The sequence below is a fragment of the Gopherus evgoodei genome, chromosome 8 (assembly GCF_007399415.2).
Source record: "Gopherus evgoodei ecotype Sinaloan lineage chromosome 8, rGopEvg1_v1.p, whole genome shotgun sequence".
NCBI lineage: Eukaryota > Metazoa > Chordata > Testudines > Testudinidae > Gopherus > Gopherus evgoodei.
This window is the reverse complement of record NC_044329.1, coordinates 83,023,588-83,038,924: the sequence shown is the minus strand read 5'-3', so window position 1 is coordinate 83,038,924 and position 15,337 is coordinate 83,023,588. Positions and strand designations below refer to the sequence as shown.

The following is a 15,337-nucleotide window of genomic DNA, read 5'->3' as shown; positions in this document are numbered from 1 at the left end:
TTAAGAGGGACTGAGAGCAGAAGCTGTCATTTGGGCCAATCATGTAGATAGAAATGCTCGCTACAGCTCCCAAAAGGACAGCAGCTCAGTGCCCCTTGATATATGCCATTCCAGGCAGATGTTCTTTCTGGACCATTAACCATGTAGTGACCGAGGCCCCAGCATACTTCATCTTACTGGATCATGAATAACAAAGCATCCTGCTTAGAATCCCTCCAGCTGGCTTTGTCTTGCTCACGTTCAAGTCTTGTGTATAGCTGCAGGCTGAAGTTCGTGTTCAGCAGGGCTTACCCTTAGAAAGCTATTCACTGTAGAGTAATCCTTTTGATGCTTTGGCCAAAAGCTATAGTCCCATCAGCTTAAATAAAAAGTAAACAAATAAATAAAAATTAAAAAAAAACTGTCTGGAACCAGGGGACAGGAGAATAAAAATGGTGACAACCATTAAATTAGCACTTTTAATAAGGGGGACTCCTCATGCAGTTTGCTAATTAACAGTAAATAAAGTTTTGTTTTTTTTAAAATCTCTCTTTTAGTAACATATCCAGAGAATTTGCATGCTTTTATTTGGAGATTTTGATTATGTTTTCTGCTGTAGTATAACAACTTTGTTCACTTCAATTGCAGGTTTATAAGTATATGCTATGTAATCTCAGATGAAAAGGGGAGTCAATGAAGTTTATTATTAAGAAAAAAGATGATAGGCAAAAAAAGTAATAGGCAAAAGCAATAAATAAAACTAAGAAAAAATAATAAAATCATCATATGCTAAGTACAGCAACTAACAAGGTTTGTGGCTGCCATTCCCTTGATCACTTTGCTTGTATATCCCTTTCTTCCACCCACTGTATTGTCTGATTAGACTCTAAGGGTATGTGTATGCAGGCGAGTCTCATCTTACGTGCATTTAACATGCACGAATTCAGCTTTGTGCGGTCGGCAAAAACAAAACAAAAGCAAAAAAAAGAGAAAAATGTAAATATTGTACCTGTAGTGCGGACGATTTCACCTACCATTTCACCCAATGTAATTTTGACTATACGTGATTTTCGCTTTACGTGCTGACAGCAGCACATAACCCCAGCATAAGATGAAACTCGTCTGTACTACAACATAACACCCAGGGCTTGCCCATGTCAGATGACTTGGGCCTGCAGGGTTTGGGCTGTAGGACTATAAAATTGCAGTGTAGACATTTTGGCTCAGGCTGGAGCCCCTGCTCTGGTACCCTTTTGCCTTGTGGGGTCCCAGAGCTCGAGCTCCAGCTCGAGCTCAAACAATTGGCAGAGACCGTGCGGGTTTTTCACTTTCCTCTATAGCATGGGGCATGGGTCACTTACAAGTTTAAATTAGAGTAAAGGGTGGATTCTCTGTAACTTGAAGTCTTTTAATTGTGATTTGACGACTTCTGTAACTCAGCCAGAGAATATGGGTTTATTACAAGAGTGAGTGGGTGAGGTTCTGTGGTCTGCTCCAGGTCTTTCATTGCAGTGTAGACATATCCTAATGTCCTGACAGGTCCTCAAAATTTTTTAAGTGTCTAACCCCAATTGATTTCAAGGTCTTTGGAGAGGGACTGTTTCTTTTTACATGTATTTGCAATGGGGCCCTTATCCTGATTTGGGCTTTTGGGCACAACTGTAATACAAATCAACAATAACATTATTTCATCTGTTCTAATATATTACATATTTAGTGGCCAGGATTTTCAGTGTTCTTCTCTTTTAAAATTCACATGATTATAGCGATATTGGTTCTTGAATTCAAAATTCATGAAGGAGGCAAGCAAAATGAAGGAATTCACTGGTGTGTCTTTGCTAACTATTATTATTAATAATACTGTGGAAGTGCTTAGAGGCATAGATCAGATGGGGCCCCATTGTACTTGGTACTACAGAAACATATAGTAAATGACAGCCCCTGTCCCGAAGTCTAAAAGATAGAACTTAAACACTTGAGTATGTGTGTGTAACAAAGGCTCTATTTTCTGCAGTCTGATGGGGAAAAAAAAATCAAATAGGTGTATATTGGCATAGCAATGCTGGTAACATGGGTAGCAGAACCTACTCCACTCTCTCACACAGTTATTAAGTTTCAGTAAATATACATCTCTGAATCTCCCTGTGAGAAGAGTCTTCACTCATTTCAATTATAAATATGCACCCCCACCTATTATATCAGCATCCAATTCTCTCCCATCTTTGCACTGATGATTCAGCATCATTACAAAATACACACATTTCAAACCACTTTTTAACTTAGTCAGCCTGATTAAAAGCAATGATGTTGATATTTATAAACTGTTGAAGAAGTTCTGGGGTCAAGCTGTTACTAGTATATTTTATCTTTTTTAGATACGTTGACTATTATATCTGATATTAATAATACATATTATCCACATTTTATGTATACACACATTAAGCACCAAGAACATGAAGCACAAATACTGTAATGGTGATATAGCCTAAACTTGCCTATACCATAATCCTATTCACTTAAGCTAAGTATCCCATAACTCCTTGCATTTGCTGAAACAAGTATTTGCATAAGCAGATAGGAAACTTGTAAACATCAAGATTAATTTGGTCTATGTCTTAGTACAAGCTAGGGAGGTACCTTCATGGACCAGTACCTGTAATGCTAGTATCCATAAGAAAGATAAGAAAGGAACAGAACAACAAGCTAGGGAACTGGGACAAATTGAGTGGTTGGATTTTAATGATGTGTGAAGAGATATGTAAACTTGTAAAATCACTGTATAGATAATACCAGCTGAAATTGTAACTTTGGGGAGCACACCTTCTGCATAAGGTGAATCTAACCTCACTGCACAAGATGGCTTCTTGGAGACTGGCATCGTACAGAACCTTTGTCCTGTACTATATTAATAAACCTGACTGACACTGGTTATCTTGAGTATATTTCATAACAAACCAAAGTATGGTCAAGCAATTGATGACACAACTTATCAATAGATATGATATATAATGTGAAGGTTTATTTTCAAAGTCGACCAAGTGACTTAAGCTGGGCCTGCCTGAGCATTTTTAAAAATCTTGATTCTGGGGCCACTTCCTTGAGCCATACCCCTGGCCCTCCTTCTGGGACCATTTAGTCCCAAGAGCCCTCCATAGACTTGGGTATGATTGATAAGCTGTTCTGAAAGTTTCCTGATTGCTCAAACATTTGAGTTCATCTGGAGTTCCCAGAAGGCCATTTTCACCCATACAACCTACAGATGTTTTTCAGAGCCCTTTACAGAAAATGGTTGAGAGAAATATAAAGCAAATATCTCAGACAGTGGTGAGCCATTGCCAGTACACTTCACAAATAACTAGCTGGAAAAAACTAAAGGAAGACTCCATATGAAGGAATATAATTTATTATCACTATGTTCACTGTCTCTTGATTGACTTGAATGAGTTTTGGATCAGGCCCTTAACCTGCAGTTTTCAGTTTACCCATTAAAATGGGCTCAAACTGGTAAAATGCCAGATTAAAAGCTACATTCAGTCAAAAAGCAATCTAATCAGGGACTTTCTTATTAACAGGAATGATTCTGAAGCACCTTTTAGGCATAATTCCATGGTGTGGAAAAGGAGGGAATGCTGTATTTTTAAAAAAATATAATGTGCACCTCAGTTTATGTGTGTGACATTATCCTGTCTGAGTGCAAGGAATTAAATCAAAGGAAGCTGTTGGGGCAGGGGAATGAAATGGGAAGCAAAACCATGGCAAAGTTAAGGCATGGTCCAGAGAATACTGTAGGCCCTTGAGGAAACAACAGGGAAACTATTAATTGGAGAATCCCTCCAGCCCGGCTCCAACTAAGATGGCAAATGTATTCTTTCCAGAGCCTAGGGAGGAAGAGGGATTGAGTGGACTGTCCACTAACCAGGAAGGAGACGTGACAGGCAGACAGAGAGACACACAGAAACTACAGGAAGCAGACTGTCTTCCCCAGCCTAGAGATGGAGGTAACTGGCTGAATGGAACTCTCCAAAAGCTCATAAGAAAAGATTTAAAGTTTAGGTAAAGGGAAATAGGTGTAGAGGCCTTTTTATTTTTATCTATTGCTGTGTGCTATGTACCTTTGGGTGAGTAAATAATGCTTTGATTTGAAGATGCTGTTCTGGAGTCACTATAATCACCTGCTGCCACAGGCTCCTGGAGGAAAAGGGTTTCCAACTGCCAAACACAGGGCCTCTTGTATTAACATGGCTTGAAAACATAGGGGCTGTAGCCCAGAGATCCAGTCAGGCCGGACTGCAGGAAGCCAGGCCTGATACCTGAGGGGTGCACTCAAGAGGAGAAAGTAGAGCTCACCGTATAACCAGGAAAAATGGTTTTAAAACAATTTAAGTCAACAGAATTATTACAACATACAGCTCTCAAAATAACTTGTAAAACAAATTAAACTAGAAAGAGCATCTAAGCTTACTGCTTCACCAGTTTTTCCAAGGTTTCCTTGATCTCCTGGTTCTCCCTGTTAATGCAGAAAACAGATTATATAGTTTATTATAAATTTCACTTCTTTCAGGAGGGTGCTTTAAACTTCTCCATTTTCCCAAGTTCCCTTTTTGTTTCATTTTCTATATAAAACCTAAGCAGTAAAATTATACACACTTAACAAAAACAATAGTTTTGCCTTTATGATCAGGTATTGTTTGGTTCTCTTTTACCTCCCCCTCCCTTCTATTCATATCTTCTTTTTGTCAAATGGAAATTAAATACAAATACACTATATAATTCCTTCCATTAGTTCATAACCACTTCTAAAAGCAAATTTTACTTGTAAATAGTCTAACTTGACAATACACGATGGGGGAAATTGTCTGCATAGACTATAATAATATTAATATTAATCAGATATTTATCTCTTCAATTGCTTTTCCAAATTTGCACTGTTCCACATTTATGATGGTTTTGCCAGACACCCTACTTTACACAGCAGCTAAATTCTAAAAGACTCAGGTTACTCTTCCAAAATGCTACATTAGAAAGAGATAGGAGTATTATAGGAGAAATTCAACTCTCAATTATTACACTGCAAGTCTTGAAAATCCATAGAAGCTACACAGAGTCATGGTGGATTTACACTGATGTATTTTAGAGCAGATTTTTACAAAAGAATGTCACTGTATTAATTATCTTGGTAACACTACAGAAGTGGCAGTATCAGCCTTGTTATCTCATCAAATATTGCTTTGAGGAGAACTTGCTGTTATGTTGGCTCAGCTGTGAGGCATTGTGCTTCCCTGCAGCTAGAGCATCGGTATGCAAGGAGCTGCAGCATCAGTGCTATGGAAGTCCTTTAAAGGCAAAGGGACTGAACTCACACTAGTCTTCCCAACATGTGCCCTAATCCTCTCCTTTCTTCCTGCCTCCACACCCCCATGTGCCTAACATTCATACTAAACCTCCTCTTAGCCTCTTCAAATTCCACTTATCCTCCCTCACAGAGCCATATGGAGGGACAGCAGGTGCTATCCATGTCCCCCAACCCTGTTGGGAATATTCTTCACTCTGCCAATTGAGGAACCTGCAAGTAAGCAGATCCACTGGCTAGATTATGTCAGGAGTGGCCTCCTCTCAGGTGCCCCCTCGTGGCCACAAGGCCACTCTGCAAGTGGTCCCTCACCTCAGTTTTCCTCTTGAGTTCACAGTAAGTTCAATACAAGCATGCCCTCAAGTCCATTACAGTTTATTAACCAAAACACAGTGCAAACATCCCAAAACAAAAGTCACACAACACAGTTCACATCATCCCTGTTCATGTAATCTTTAAAAACCCAGCTCCTTTTTCACAATCCCAATGTCTTCCACTAGGCCCGAACTCTTTATCAGTTGTTCTTTGTCCCACCACCAGGACTGCCACCTGATCCCTTCCTTCTGGGGCACAATCCCCCTCTTCCCAGTGGTAACTTCCACAGTCTCTCCACTTAAAGTCTCGCCTGGCTCTTCTGGGACTCAGCTCCCCAGTAAGGAGTTGCCAGCACCAGCAAGTAAGGCCCTCTGCTGCTCCCCAACCTTCAGCCGTCTGGATCCAGTTCACCAGCTTAGAGCCAGTAAGCATCTCCTTTTGCTGCTCCTTCCCACTTTCAACCCTCTCCAATCCTGGCTTGGGGAAATCTGCCAACAAACCCATTACTACTCTCCTGCTTTCAGCCCTCTCCTAGGAACTACTCTTCCTGACTGAACCAGTGTGCTCTGACCCTCTTAACTCACTCATAGGTCTCTTATGTTTCCCAGATGGTGTCTCACCCTCTTAATTGGCTCAAACAGGGAGCATCTGTACTGAAACAGGAGAGCTGAGCCCAATTTCCTTTAGTGGGCCAGCAGCCCTGTTACAGTGTATCTCTCTGGTGCACACACACTCTAACCAGGGTGTTGGAACAATTTTTATAGTGGGGGGTGCTGTTAATGGAAACCTTGTTTGTTATTACTAAATACTTCAAGTGAGGGCGCGTGGCAGCACCCTCAGTTCCAGCACCACTGACTCTAACTATATGCTATTTTCATATATAAAACCCAGCAGTATTACCTTCAAGCCTTCTGATCCAGGTTCACCTGCATACCCTTTCCGACCTGGCCTTCCCTAAAATAATAAATAAAATTAAAGATTTCAAATATTTGACTTTTACAAAAAATATATTTCCATTTCCTACTTTCCCTATTTATCACAGCATCGCTCTCAGAAAAGCTATTTAATTATATTTATTAAATGTTTAAATATAATACACTGTCTTTTAACTTTATTGTACAGTGCATTTTACAGCCACTTTTCTGAAAATATGCTATTGAATATAAATGAAAACATGGTACAATCAACAAAACCTGTACCAACTTTTACGACAGCAAATGATTTATTAGAGAACATTCATCAAAACCCAATGATGAAAGATCCACTTCAATTTCAGTTACAAGAGACCACTGAGGTGGCAAAGAACAGAAAAGAGCTAATTCGCTGCTGTCATAACACCACTGAAGCAGGGGGAGTAACACCGCCAGAGAATTTAATGACAGGTGTTCCAACTCTCTTCTCTCTATTGGACAGAATCAGCTCAAATTTCTTCTCTCCTTTGCTCAGAAAGAGTATTATAAATTTCAACTTCTGAGTTGCTTTACCTTTGGTTCGATGATTATGCTTGTTAACAAATCTTGCTGCTATGATAACTACTTAATTGTAGCATATTGTTAGCTGAGGAGAAGTATGGTAACATTAATGAGACTGAGAGACCACAGATGAGGAGGCCTTTAGAAACCTTTTACTGCTGCCACTCGCACAAAACCAAATGGCATAGAAAGACAAAAAAGGGATTCTTCTCCTGAATTTTCACTTGGCTATTTGCAAAACTTTAATTGCGCCAAGGGCAGTCTTATTTTTATTGTGCCATTTATTTTTTTTTCAAATATGTCTTATTTCCTCCTCAGAATAACGTGCAGCCTAGAAATCTTAGCCCAGTACAGTCACACAACAGTAGTGACAAGTTAGTCTTCCTAAGCGATGGCAGTTTTATTTACCACATTTATGTTGAATATCCCCAAATTTCAATGACGACTGTTTATCCAAAAGCAAAGGTTTTCAGAACAATTGTATTTTAAAAGGACCATCTTGTTGTTTTAGAAATACATTGTGATACTGCAAAAGTACAATACACCACTGCAAGTTATGCACATAATATGGCATATGCTGAGGATTATATCATTATTACACTTGGGACTGCAAAATGCCAAACACAATTACCCAGGCCATTTGCAGTTAGCAGCTGCAAGTAAAATACATCGTGGAGCTCCTTGGTGCAAAGTGAAAGCATGGCTGCTGCACAAGAGTGTACAGCAGGGGTAGGCAACCTACGACATGCGTGCCAAAGGCGGCACGCGAGCTGATTTTCAGTGGCACTCACACTGCTCAGGTCCTGGCCACCGGTCTGCATTTTAATTTAATTTTAAATAAAGCTTCTTAAACATTTTAAAAACCTTATTTACTTTACATACAACAATAGTATGGACCGTCGCTACGGGAAAGGATAAACGGACACAAATCAGATATTAGGAATAGCAATATACAAAAACCTGTAGGAGAACACTTCAACCTCCCTGGCCACACTATAGCAGACCTTAAGGTGGCCATCCTGCAGCAAAAAACTTCAGGACCAGACTTCAAAGAGAAACTGCTGAGCTTCAGTTCATCTGCAAATTTGACACCATCAGCTCAGGATTAAATAAAGACTGTGAATGGCTTGCCAATTACAGAATCAGTTTCTCCTCCCTTGGTTTTCACACCTCAACTGCTAGAACAGGGCCTCATCCTCCCTGACTGAACTACCTCATTATCTCTAGCTTGCCTGCATATATACACCTGCCCCTGGAAATTTCCACTACGTGCATCTGACGAAGTGGGTATTCACCCACGAAAGTCATGCTCCAAAACGTCTGTTAGTCTATAAGGTGCCACAGGACTCTCTGCTGCTTTAACAATAGTTTAGTTATATATTATAGACTTACAGAAAGAGACCTTCTAAAAAATTACTGGCATGTGAAACCTTAAATCAGAGTGAATAAATGAAGACTTGGCCAGGGCCGCCCGGAGGGGGGGACAAGAGGGGCAATTTGCCCCAGGCCCCGGGCTCCGCAGGGGCCCCCACGAGAGTTTTTCGGGGCCCCTGGAGCGGGGTCCTTCACTCGCTCGGGGGCCCCAGAAAACTCTTGCGGGGCTGGGCCCCGGAGCTTCTTCCGCTGCCGGTCTTCGCTGGCGGGGGAGTCCTTCCGCTCCGGGGCGGAAGGACCCCCCGCCATCGCATTACCGCCAAAGCGGGACCTGCCGCCAAAGTGCAACCCGGTCTTCGGCGGTAATTCAGCGGCGGGGGGCCCTTCCGTTCAGGGTCCCACTGCCGAAGTGCCCCGAAGACCTGCAGCAGGGGCCCCCCGCCGCCGAATTACTGCCGAAGAGTGGGCGGCACTTTGGCGGCGGGTCCCGCTTCGGCGGTAATTCGCTGGCGGGGGGCCCCCGCCGCGGGTCTTTGGGGCACTTCAGCAGTGGGTCTCAGAACGGAAGGGCCCCCCGCCGCCGAACAGGGCCAGCTCTAGACATTTCGCCGAGCGAGGGGCCCCCTGCCGCTTGCTGGTCACACAGCTCCGCTGGACCTCCCGCAGGCATGGCTGCGGATGCTCCACCGGAGCCACGGGACCAGCGGACCCTCCGCAGGCACGCCTGCGGGAGGTCCACCGGAGCCACCTGCCGCCGATGGCCCCAGGCCCCCGGAATCCTCTGGGCGACCCTGGACTCGGCACACCACTTCTGAAAGGTTGCAGACCCCTGGTGTATAGCATCGGTACTCTGTTGACCAGTGTGTGTGTGTGCAGGAGATGGATACTGAAGTCTTCCTCCTGGCTGTCTCCTTTGAGGTGGCTAGTCTCATGCTGTCCTTGTGCTCAGGGAAGCACAAACCCTATAGCTGTGCCCAGCTCCTAATAGGTGCAAACTATGTCTGAGATACTTGCAGTCCAAACACTTGAAACAAACATATACTAGGAGAACTGTGATGCTATACATAATGGACTCCTCTTAAAGGCTGATTGACAACATCACTGTAGGTGAAAAGCCTTAAAAGGGAAACTACAAGTATTGTACAGATTCTTGAAGTTCTGCTTGGCAGGAATTTTCAGTCTTTTGAGCATAACAGCTGCACTGGACTGAATGATTCTGACTCTAGGATCAACAGTCTGCATTGGGGCCTTCACTTACAGTATACTCATCAAAATTAAGGCAAAGTGCAATCAGAGCAATGGGCACTAAGCTACTTCCTTATTTCTCAGAGCAAGGGCACAATCTGGGTCTTGGGGTTCTGTTATCTTGATTCTCTGTGACTGTACCTCTCCCTCAGTGCCAATGTTTGGGCATGTTACCCGACTGTCTGAGAATTCTCTGTATGTTTTGGACTATATATTCTTACTAGGTTCCCATGATACAAACTTTAATCCCATTTTTTTTCTGGCAGCCACAATAACCCTAAAAACATTCCATTTTGTTACACAAGTTTCAACAAGTCCAGACAGACATGAGCTTTTGTAATATTCTTTAGCTGTTATACATGAGTTAAATACAACCTTAGGGTGGCAATGCTGCCAGAGAGGAGGCAGTTACTGCAATCAACCCATTTGAAACAGTTTTTGGCTGGCACCTTCCATGTGCTGAAGTTGGCGTTGCAGTTTATGATTAGCAAGCACAATGCCATCTTAACATGAGGACACAAGTGCAGGTGCAGAACAGACCATACAAGAGCATCAAATGAGTTACTTGAGGACATGATTCCAAGTCAGAAGTATTGAAACTGTATCTCAGACTTTACAAACTCTGGATTAAGGGCTATGCTGTCACTACCCTGCTCAGTGTTGGTTCAACCTTCCACCTTGGATCCAGTTACATGGGAGTGGACTAGAGAGAGGAATGGTAATAAAGCCTACGGCTTTGTGAAGAGTAGCCTCAGAACTGGAGAAAGCACAGTTTGCAGAAAAGTCACATCTCTATACATGGGTCAATGAGGTGAGGGCCATAAGTGATGGGCTTCTACAGGCCACTGCATGCACAGGGGCTGTGAAACTATTCTGTTGGAAACAGATCCTCACTATTTACACTCAGTAGCTCACAATATATAATCGTTTTACTGGGAATTCCCACAAGAAAAATCTAACCTTCTAAAATGTAACGACAGATCACTAAATATTTATCATTTATTTCTACAAAGATTGTGAAGCAGTTTCTGCAACCTTTCTATTGTGCAGCACTTACTCTTCATTGAAGTAAATGGGACTAGTTGTATAAGTGTTACTCAACCTAAGTAAGGGTTGCAGAATCTGGCTTTATAGGATTATTGGTGTCATGTGATAAATTAGTTTAGGGGCACTTAAAGTTAGGATTTATATGGCTAAGCTACAGGAGTTATTTTATTGCAAATTTGCCATGCTAGCCAAGAATAATTTACAGTCTATAGTCTAACTGCAAAGAATAACTCTGAAATCCATGCCTACTGTTTAGTCTTGCTCAATAAATCTGAATATGTAAAACTGAAATTGGAGGAAAACATACTTTTGAATGAGTGATTAAATATTTCACTTGCTCTTGGAAACTGCAGTTATTAAATTCTGAGGTTAATAGTCTACCTGATGCTTTACTTTCTGGACTTTGTTGTGCCAACTTGCATTACATTGTTGCCTCTTCATATTAGCAAGCAAGTTTTCATCCACAGTATCTCACCAACAATTTCTAGGGGCGAAAAATGGTTGGAGCTTGTTCTGAATCATCTCTTTGGCTGAATTGGTATTGAAGAATCCACACTACATACACATATTTCACAAAGTACCAGAATTTAGCAGATTCCCGTGTAATTATTCTCCCACCTCCACCCCATATTTCCTTTCCAATCATTGTTAATTGTCAAGATATTTTGGGTGCAGTTCAGATTGAACAGGTAAAACTGTGTGTAAATCTCTTGGTAAAATTTCCCAATGATATAAATGGCAGTTTAGGTCACATGTCAGATGAAAATTGATCATAAAATGGGTGAAAGTGGATATAAGTGGGAAAGCAATGTAAAACTGAAGACAGATTTGACATTCAATGCATGTGCAAGATGAGTGTCATTTACACATCGAGGGGGAGAGTAACTGACAAGTAAACATAAAACATAAGATAAAGTAAGGGTAGCCTCTCCTCGTCCTACATCATTCTTGGAAAAGACACTTTAATGAAGTAAAAAAAACCTAAGGAAAATGATTTTTTTCTTAATGAATTATGGAATGTGCCAAGCCTCGTTCAAGAAAGAGAAATCAAGTGTACCCCTTTCACCCCCAAAATGGCCTACCCGTTTTAATTTCTACATTCTACATGTTGCCCTCCTAACCCTGCCCTGGCTAATCCTTCACATGACCATACCCCACAGAAGGGCAGGCACCACATTTTGGGATATGCTGCTATAACAGAATGATTGTAAATGCTCACGGAGCTTTGCTGGGACATTCTACACCTTCCTAGGAGGAACAGATTGACAGGCTAATATATCATTTCACAGATTATTTGTGGCTTTTGCTCTTCATCTGTCTCTCACAATGGCGATCAGGGAATATCAAGCAATATACTGTTTACGTTCATTCTAATGTTCTGAAAGTTTCAAATCAGTGACTAAATGGCAAGAATAAAGCTACAAAAACCATAACCAGCTGATTGATTGACCTACAGTGCCATAGTGATATTAATGTCTGGCTAAATGTTATGACTGTTTGTTAATTGTGATTACATTGAATATGCAGAGACATCTCTTGTATGTGGCATCTACTGTATTTTCACAAGCAAAATAAGCTAAAATGAAAATCAGAATATGCTACTCTACACAGAGTATAAGAACACATAAAAGAACAATCCAGGCATTTGTCACTGAGCTAGTATGAGAGGGAAGGTTTTGGTAAGAGATGAGCCCGGCAGCTGGATTTGACTGAGAGTTGGCAGTTAAAAACCTCTCTCTATAATAAGCCAAAGGGAAACACTTGGAACTTTAGATTGGATCTGGATGTTGAATCCTGGAGTTCAGGAAGGAGAGATCCTGTGTTTTGGTTCTACCTGTTTAAGATATATGAGAATTCTAATCCAGATCTAAATTTGGGATCTCAGTCTGGGTTCAGGTTCATCTCATTCATTCAGTAGCTGGTAGTGGAATTTGTTTGGGGCACTAGTTATTATGAGGATTGGTCCCAAGTTTATCTTGTAGATGTGTAGAGGAGATCTTAGCACATGCCTAAGACTGGCCATGACACTAACATCTTTCACCTGTAGATTATAGGGGCATATTAGATAGAAAAAATAGATGAGATACTGAAGAAGGGCAGGAAACCTGTTCCATTAAAATCAATGGGAGTTTGGCCAATGACATCAATGGAAAGAGGATCATAACTGTAATTCTTTTGTTTCACTAATATGGTAAATTCTCTAATAACATTAGCTTCCATAATGTTTTTTGAAAACTCATGCAAACACTGTGAAAAGCAAGACATGTAAATAGCTTGTTGATTTGGATCTGAACTAGCATCCAGGCTTGTTCAAACATATTTGGAGTTCATTTGATACAGGCCAATCGTCACTCCCATGTAACCATCCAATTTCCCGCAACTCATGTTATGAGAAGGGGTGCAGAGGCAAGGGTAGGCAGGAATAGGGGAAGTGTGGGGAAGGAGAAGGGATCCAGGGGTAGGAATAGGAAGCAGTAAGCTAGCAAGGCGTCCTGAGACAGCGTCAGGTAGGAGAAACAGAAGTATCCAGGCCACAGTAGCTGGGTCCCTGAAGCAAGGGAGAAAGCTGGCAGTTGAAACACACAGAGAGAATCCTGACCCCCTACAATCCAAAAATCCCTGCTTCTCTTACTCTTCTGTCTCAGCAAGGAATGTGGGCTAGCAATCTGCTCCAAAATAGCTGAGGTTAACCACGGGGTTGAAATCTCCAGCGTTCATGAAGCATATACTGTTTGTCATCATAGAGAAATTAGTGAATCATTAGTAGGGCTACATGTTTGTCATGGTTAGGAAAATGTCACAGATAATGTGACTTTTCAAATTTGAATGAGGGGACTGGCACTCGCACTCTGGTCTGTTGGCCATAACTGAGTGTTGCTGTGACCTCACGTACCAGGTTGCAATGCCTAGAGTGGGAAGCCAGGCCCAGCTCCTCCAGACAGCAGCTGCCACTGTGGGGTGAGTGTGGGACACACTCTATCTCCAGCCCTGCCATCACCCTGCTGGGACCTCCCCTCCTCACCAGGCTGGGATTAGGGTTGTGATACGGTGGTGGAGGATGCTGCTGTAAATAGTCTGTGCCCTCTCGATGGCAAGAGGAGGACGATGATGACTCTGGCCTATGATTTTATAGAGGTATAGTTCAATTTCATTTGTTACAACTTTTTTTAAATAAAAAAAATATGTCTTTTACTAAATTTACCTTGACTGCTCTGTGGTTTCTGATACAAGCTGTTGTGACAAATCTGCAGCTCTAATAATTAGAGATGCTGATATTTTTCAATTTTCTCTCAGGAAAATTAAAACAAAAAACTTCATTCTGGGTCAAGTTGACCTGAGTCAAAAAATTTCAGTTTCTTGAATCAAATCAAAAATATTTCCTTTTGGGTCAGTTTGACATTACTCTGTGGCTGACAGAACTTTAGGGTTGCCAATTTTGGTTGGATGTATTCCTGGAGCTTTCATCATCTTGAAGACTCAAGGTCAGTCTTGGAGGGTTGGCAACCCAACAGAGCTTCTGCAGTGCCTCATACTCCCATGGCTATCATCTCCTATGATACATTGCAGTTTCTCCTTTGTCTGAAATGCCACAGTACATCATGGAAGCTGTAGTCAGTTCCCAGAGCTCACCCATAAGAAAGAATGGGAGTATGAAGTATGCAAACTAGGATTCCCGTAAGACACTGCAGCAGCTCAGGCAGACACAGCTCAATGTCAAACCACACCTCACCAAAACATTTCAATATTTACTAATCAACATTTTTCAGAAATTTTTGTTCTGTGAATTTTTTTTGAGATTTTGAATTTTCAACCCAATTCAGGATGAAAATAAAAGTTGAAATATCAGAATGTCCAAGGTTGACTGGTATTCTATTTTCTGACCAGCTCTAATAAATAGGCACAAAAGGCAAAGGACGGGAGAAAGGAAGTAGTACTATACCATTTTGCAGATAAGGAACTGAGGCACAGAGAGATTAAGATCACACAGGAAGTCTATGGCAAAACCAGAAAATGAAACCAGATCACTGGAGAGTGGCTTAACTACAAGACTATCCTTCCTTTCCATTAACGCCTCTGCTTTGACTTGATTTATTTAATTTGCTTTAGACAAAGTTCTGCTATGCTCCCCTGCAGTCTATTGTAAATTATTATCCAGCATTTACATTTTCAAGTTTAATTATTTCATGTGTAAATGAGTTTAGAGCCTAATGAATTTTAACAGCTGAAAAATAAATAAATAAATAAATAAGAGAATTAAAGTGTGATTGTAAAACTGGCATTGTGCAGTTCCATCTTTATTGCAGTCAGTGACTCCATATCAAATGTGATTAGTTTAAAGTTAAAAGATGATTTCTCTAAAAGCCAGCCCTGCAAATGCATCCTGAAATCTGAGTTGTGTTCCTTCCTTCTCGTGCATCACTGCCAGTAACAAAAGTTCTGCAAGCCAAATTAGACCTTCAGATACACCTGTGAAACCCCATTGTCTTCACGAGAGTTGGGCAGATGCAAGTACCTAGAACTTAGTAAACAATTCTGATAATGATGCACATCCTAT

General features: G+C 41.4%; 1 protein-coding gene across 1 annotated transcript in view; it reads right to left on the bottom strand.

Moving 5' to 3' along the window:
- The window catches only part of COL24A1 (collagen type XXIV alpha 1 chain), a 253,533-nt gene that overhangs the window by 101,564 nt on the left and 136,632 nt on the right, over positions 1–15,337 (bottom strand). Inside the window, exons 23-24 of the mRNA XM_030572150.1 lie at positions 6,545–6,598; positions 4,442–4,486 (exon numbers count right to left, since the gene is read on the bottom strand). Of these exons, the coding sequence (XP_030428010.1) occupies positions 4,442–4,486; positions 6,545–6,598 (99 nt within the window). The remainder of the gene's footprint in view (positions 1–4,441; positions 4,487–6,544; positions 6,599–15,337) is intronic.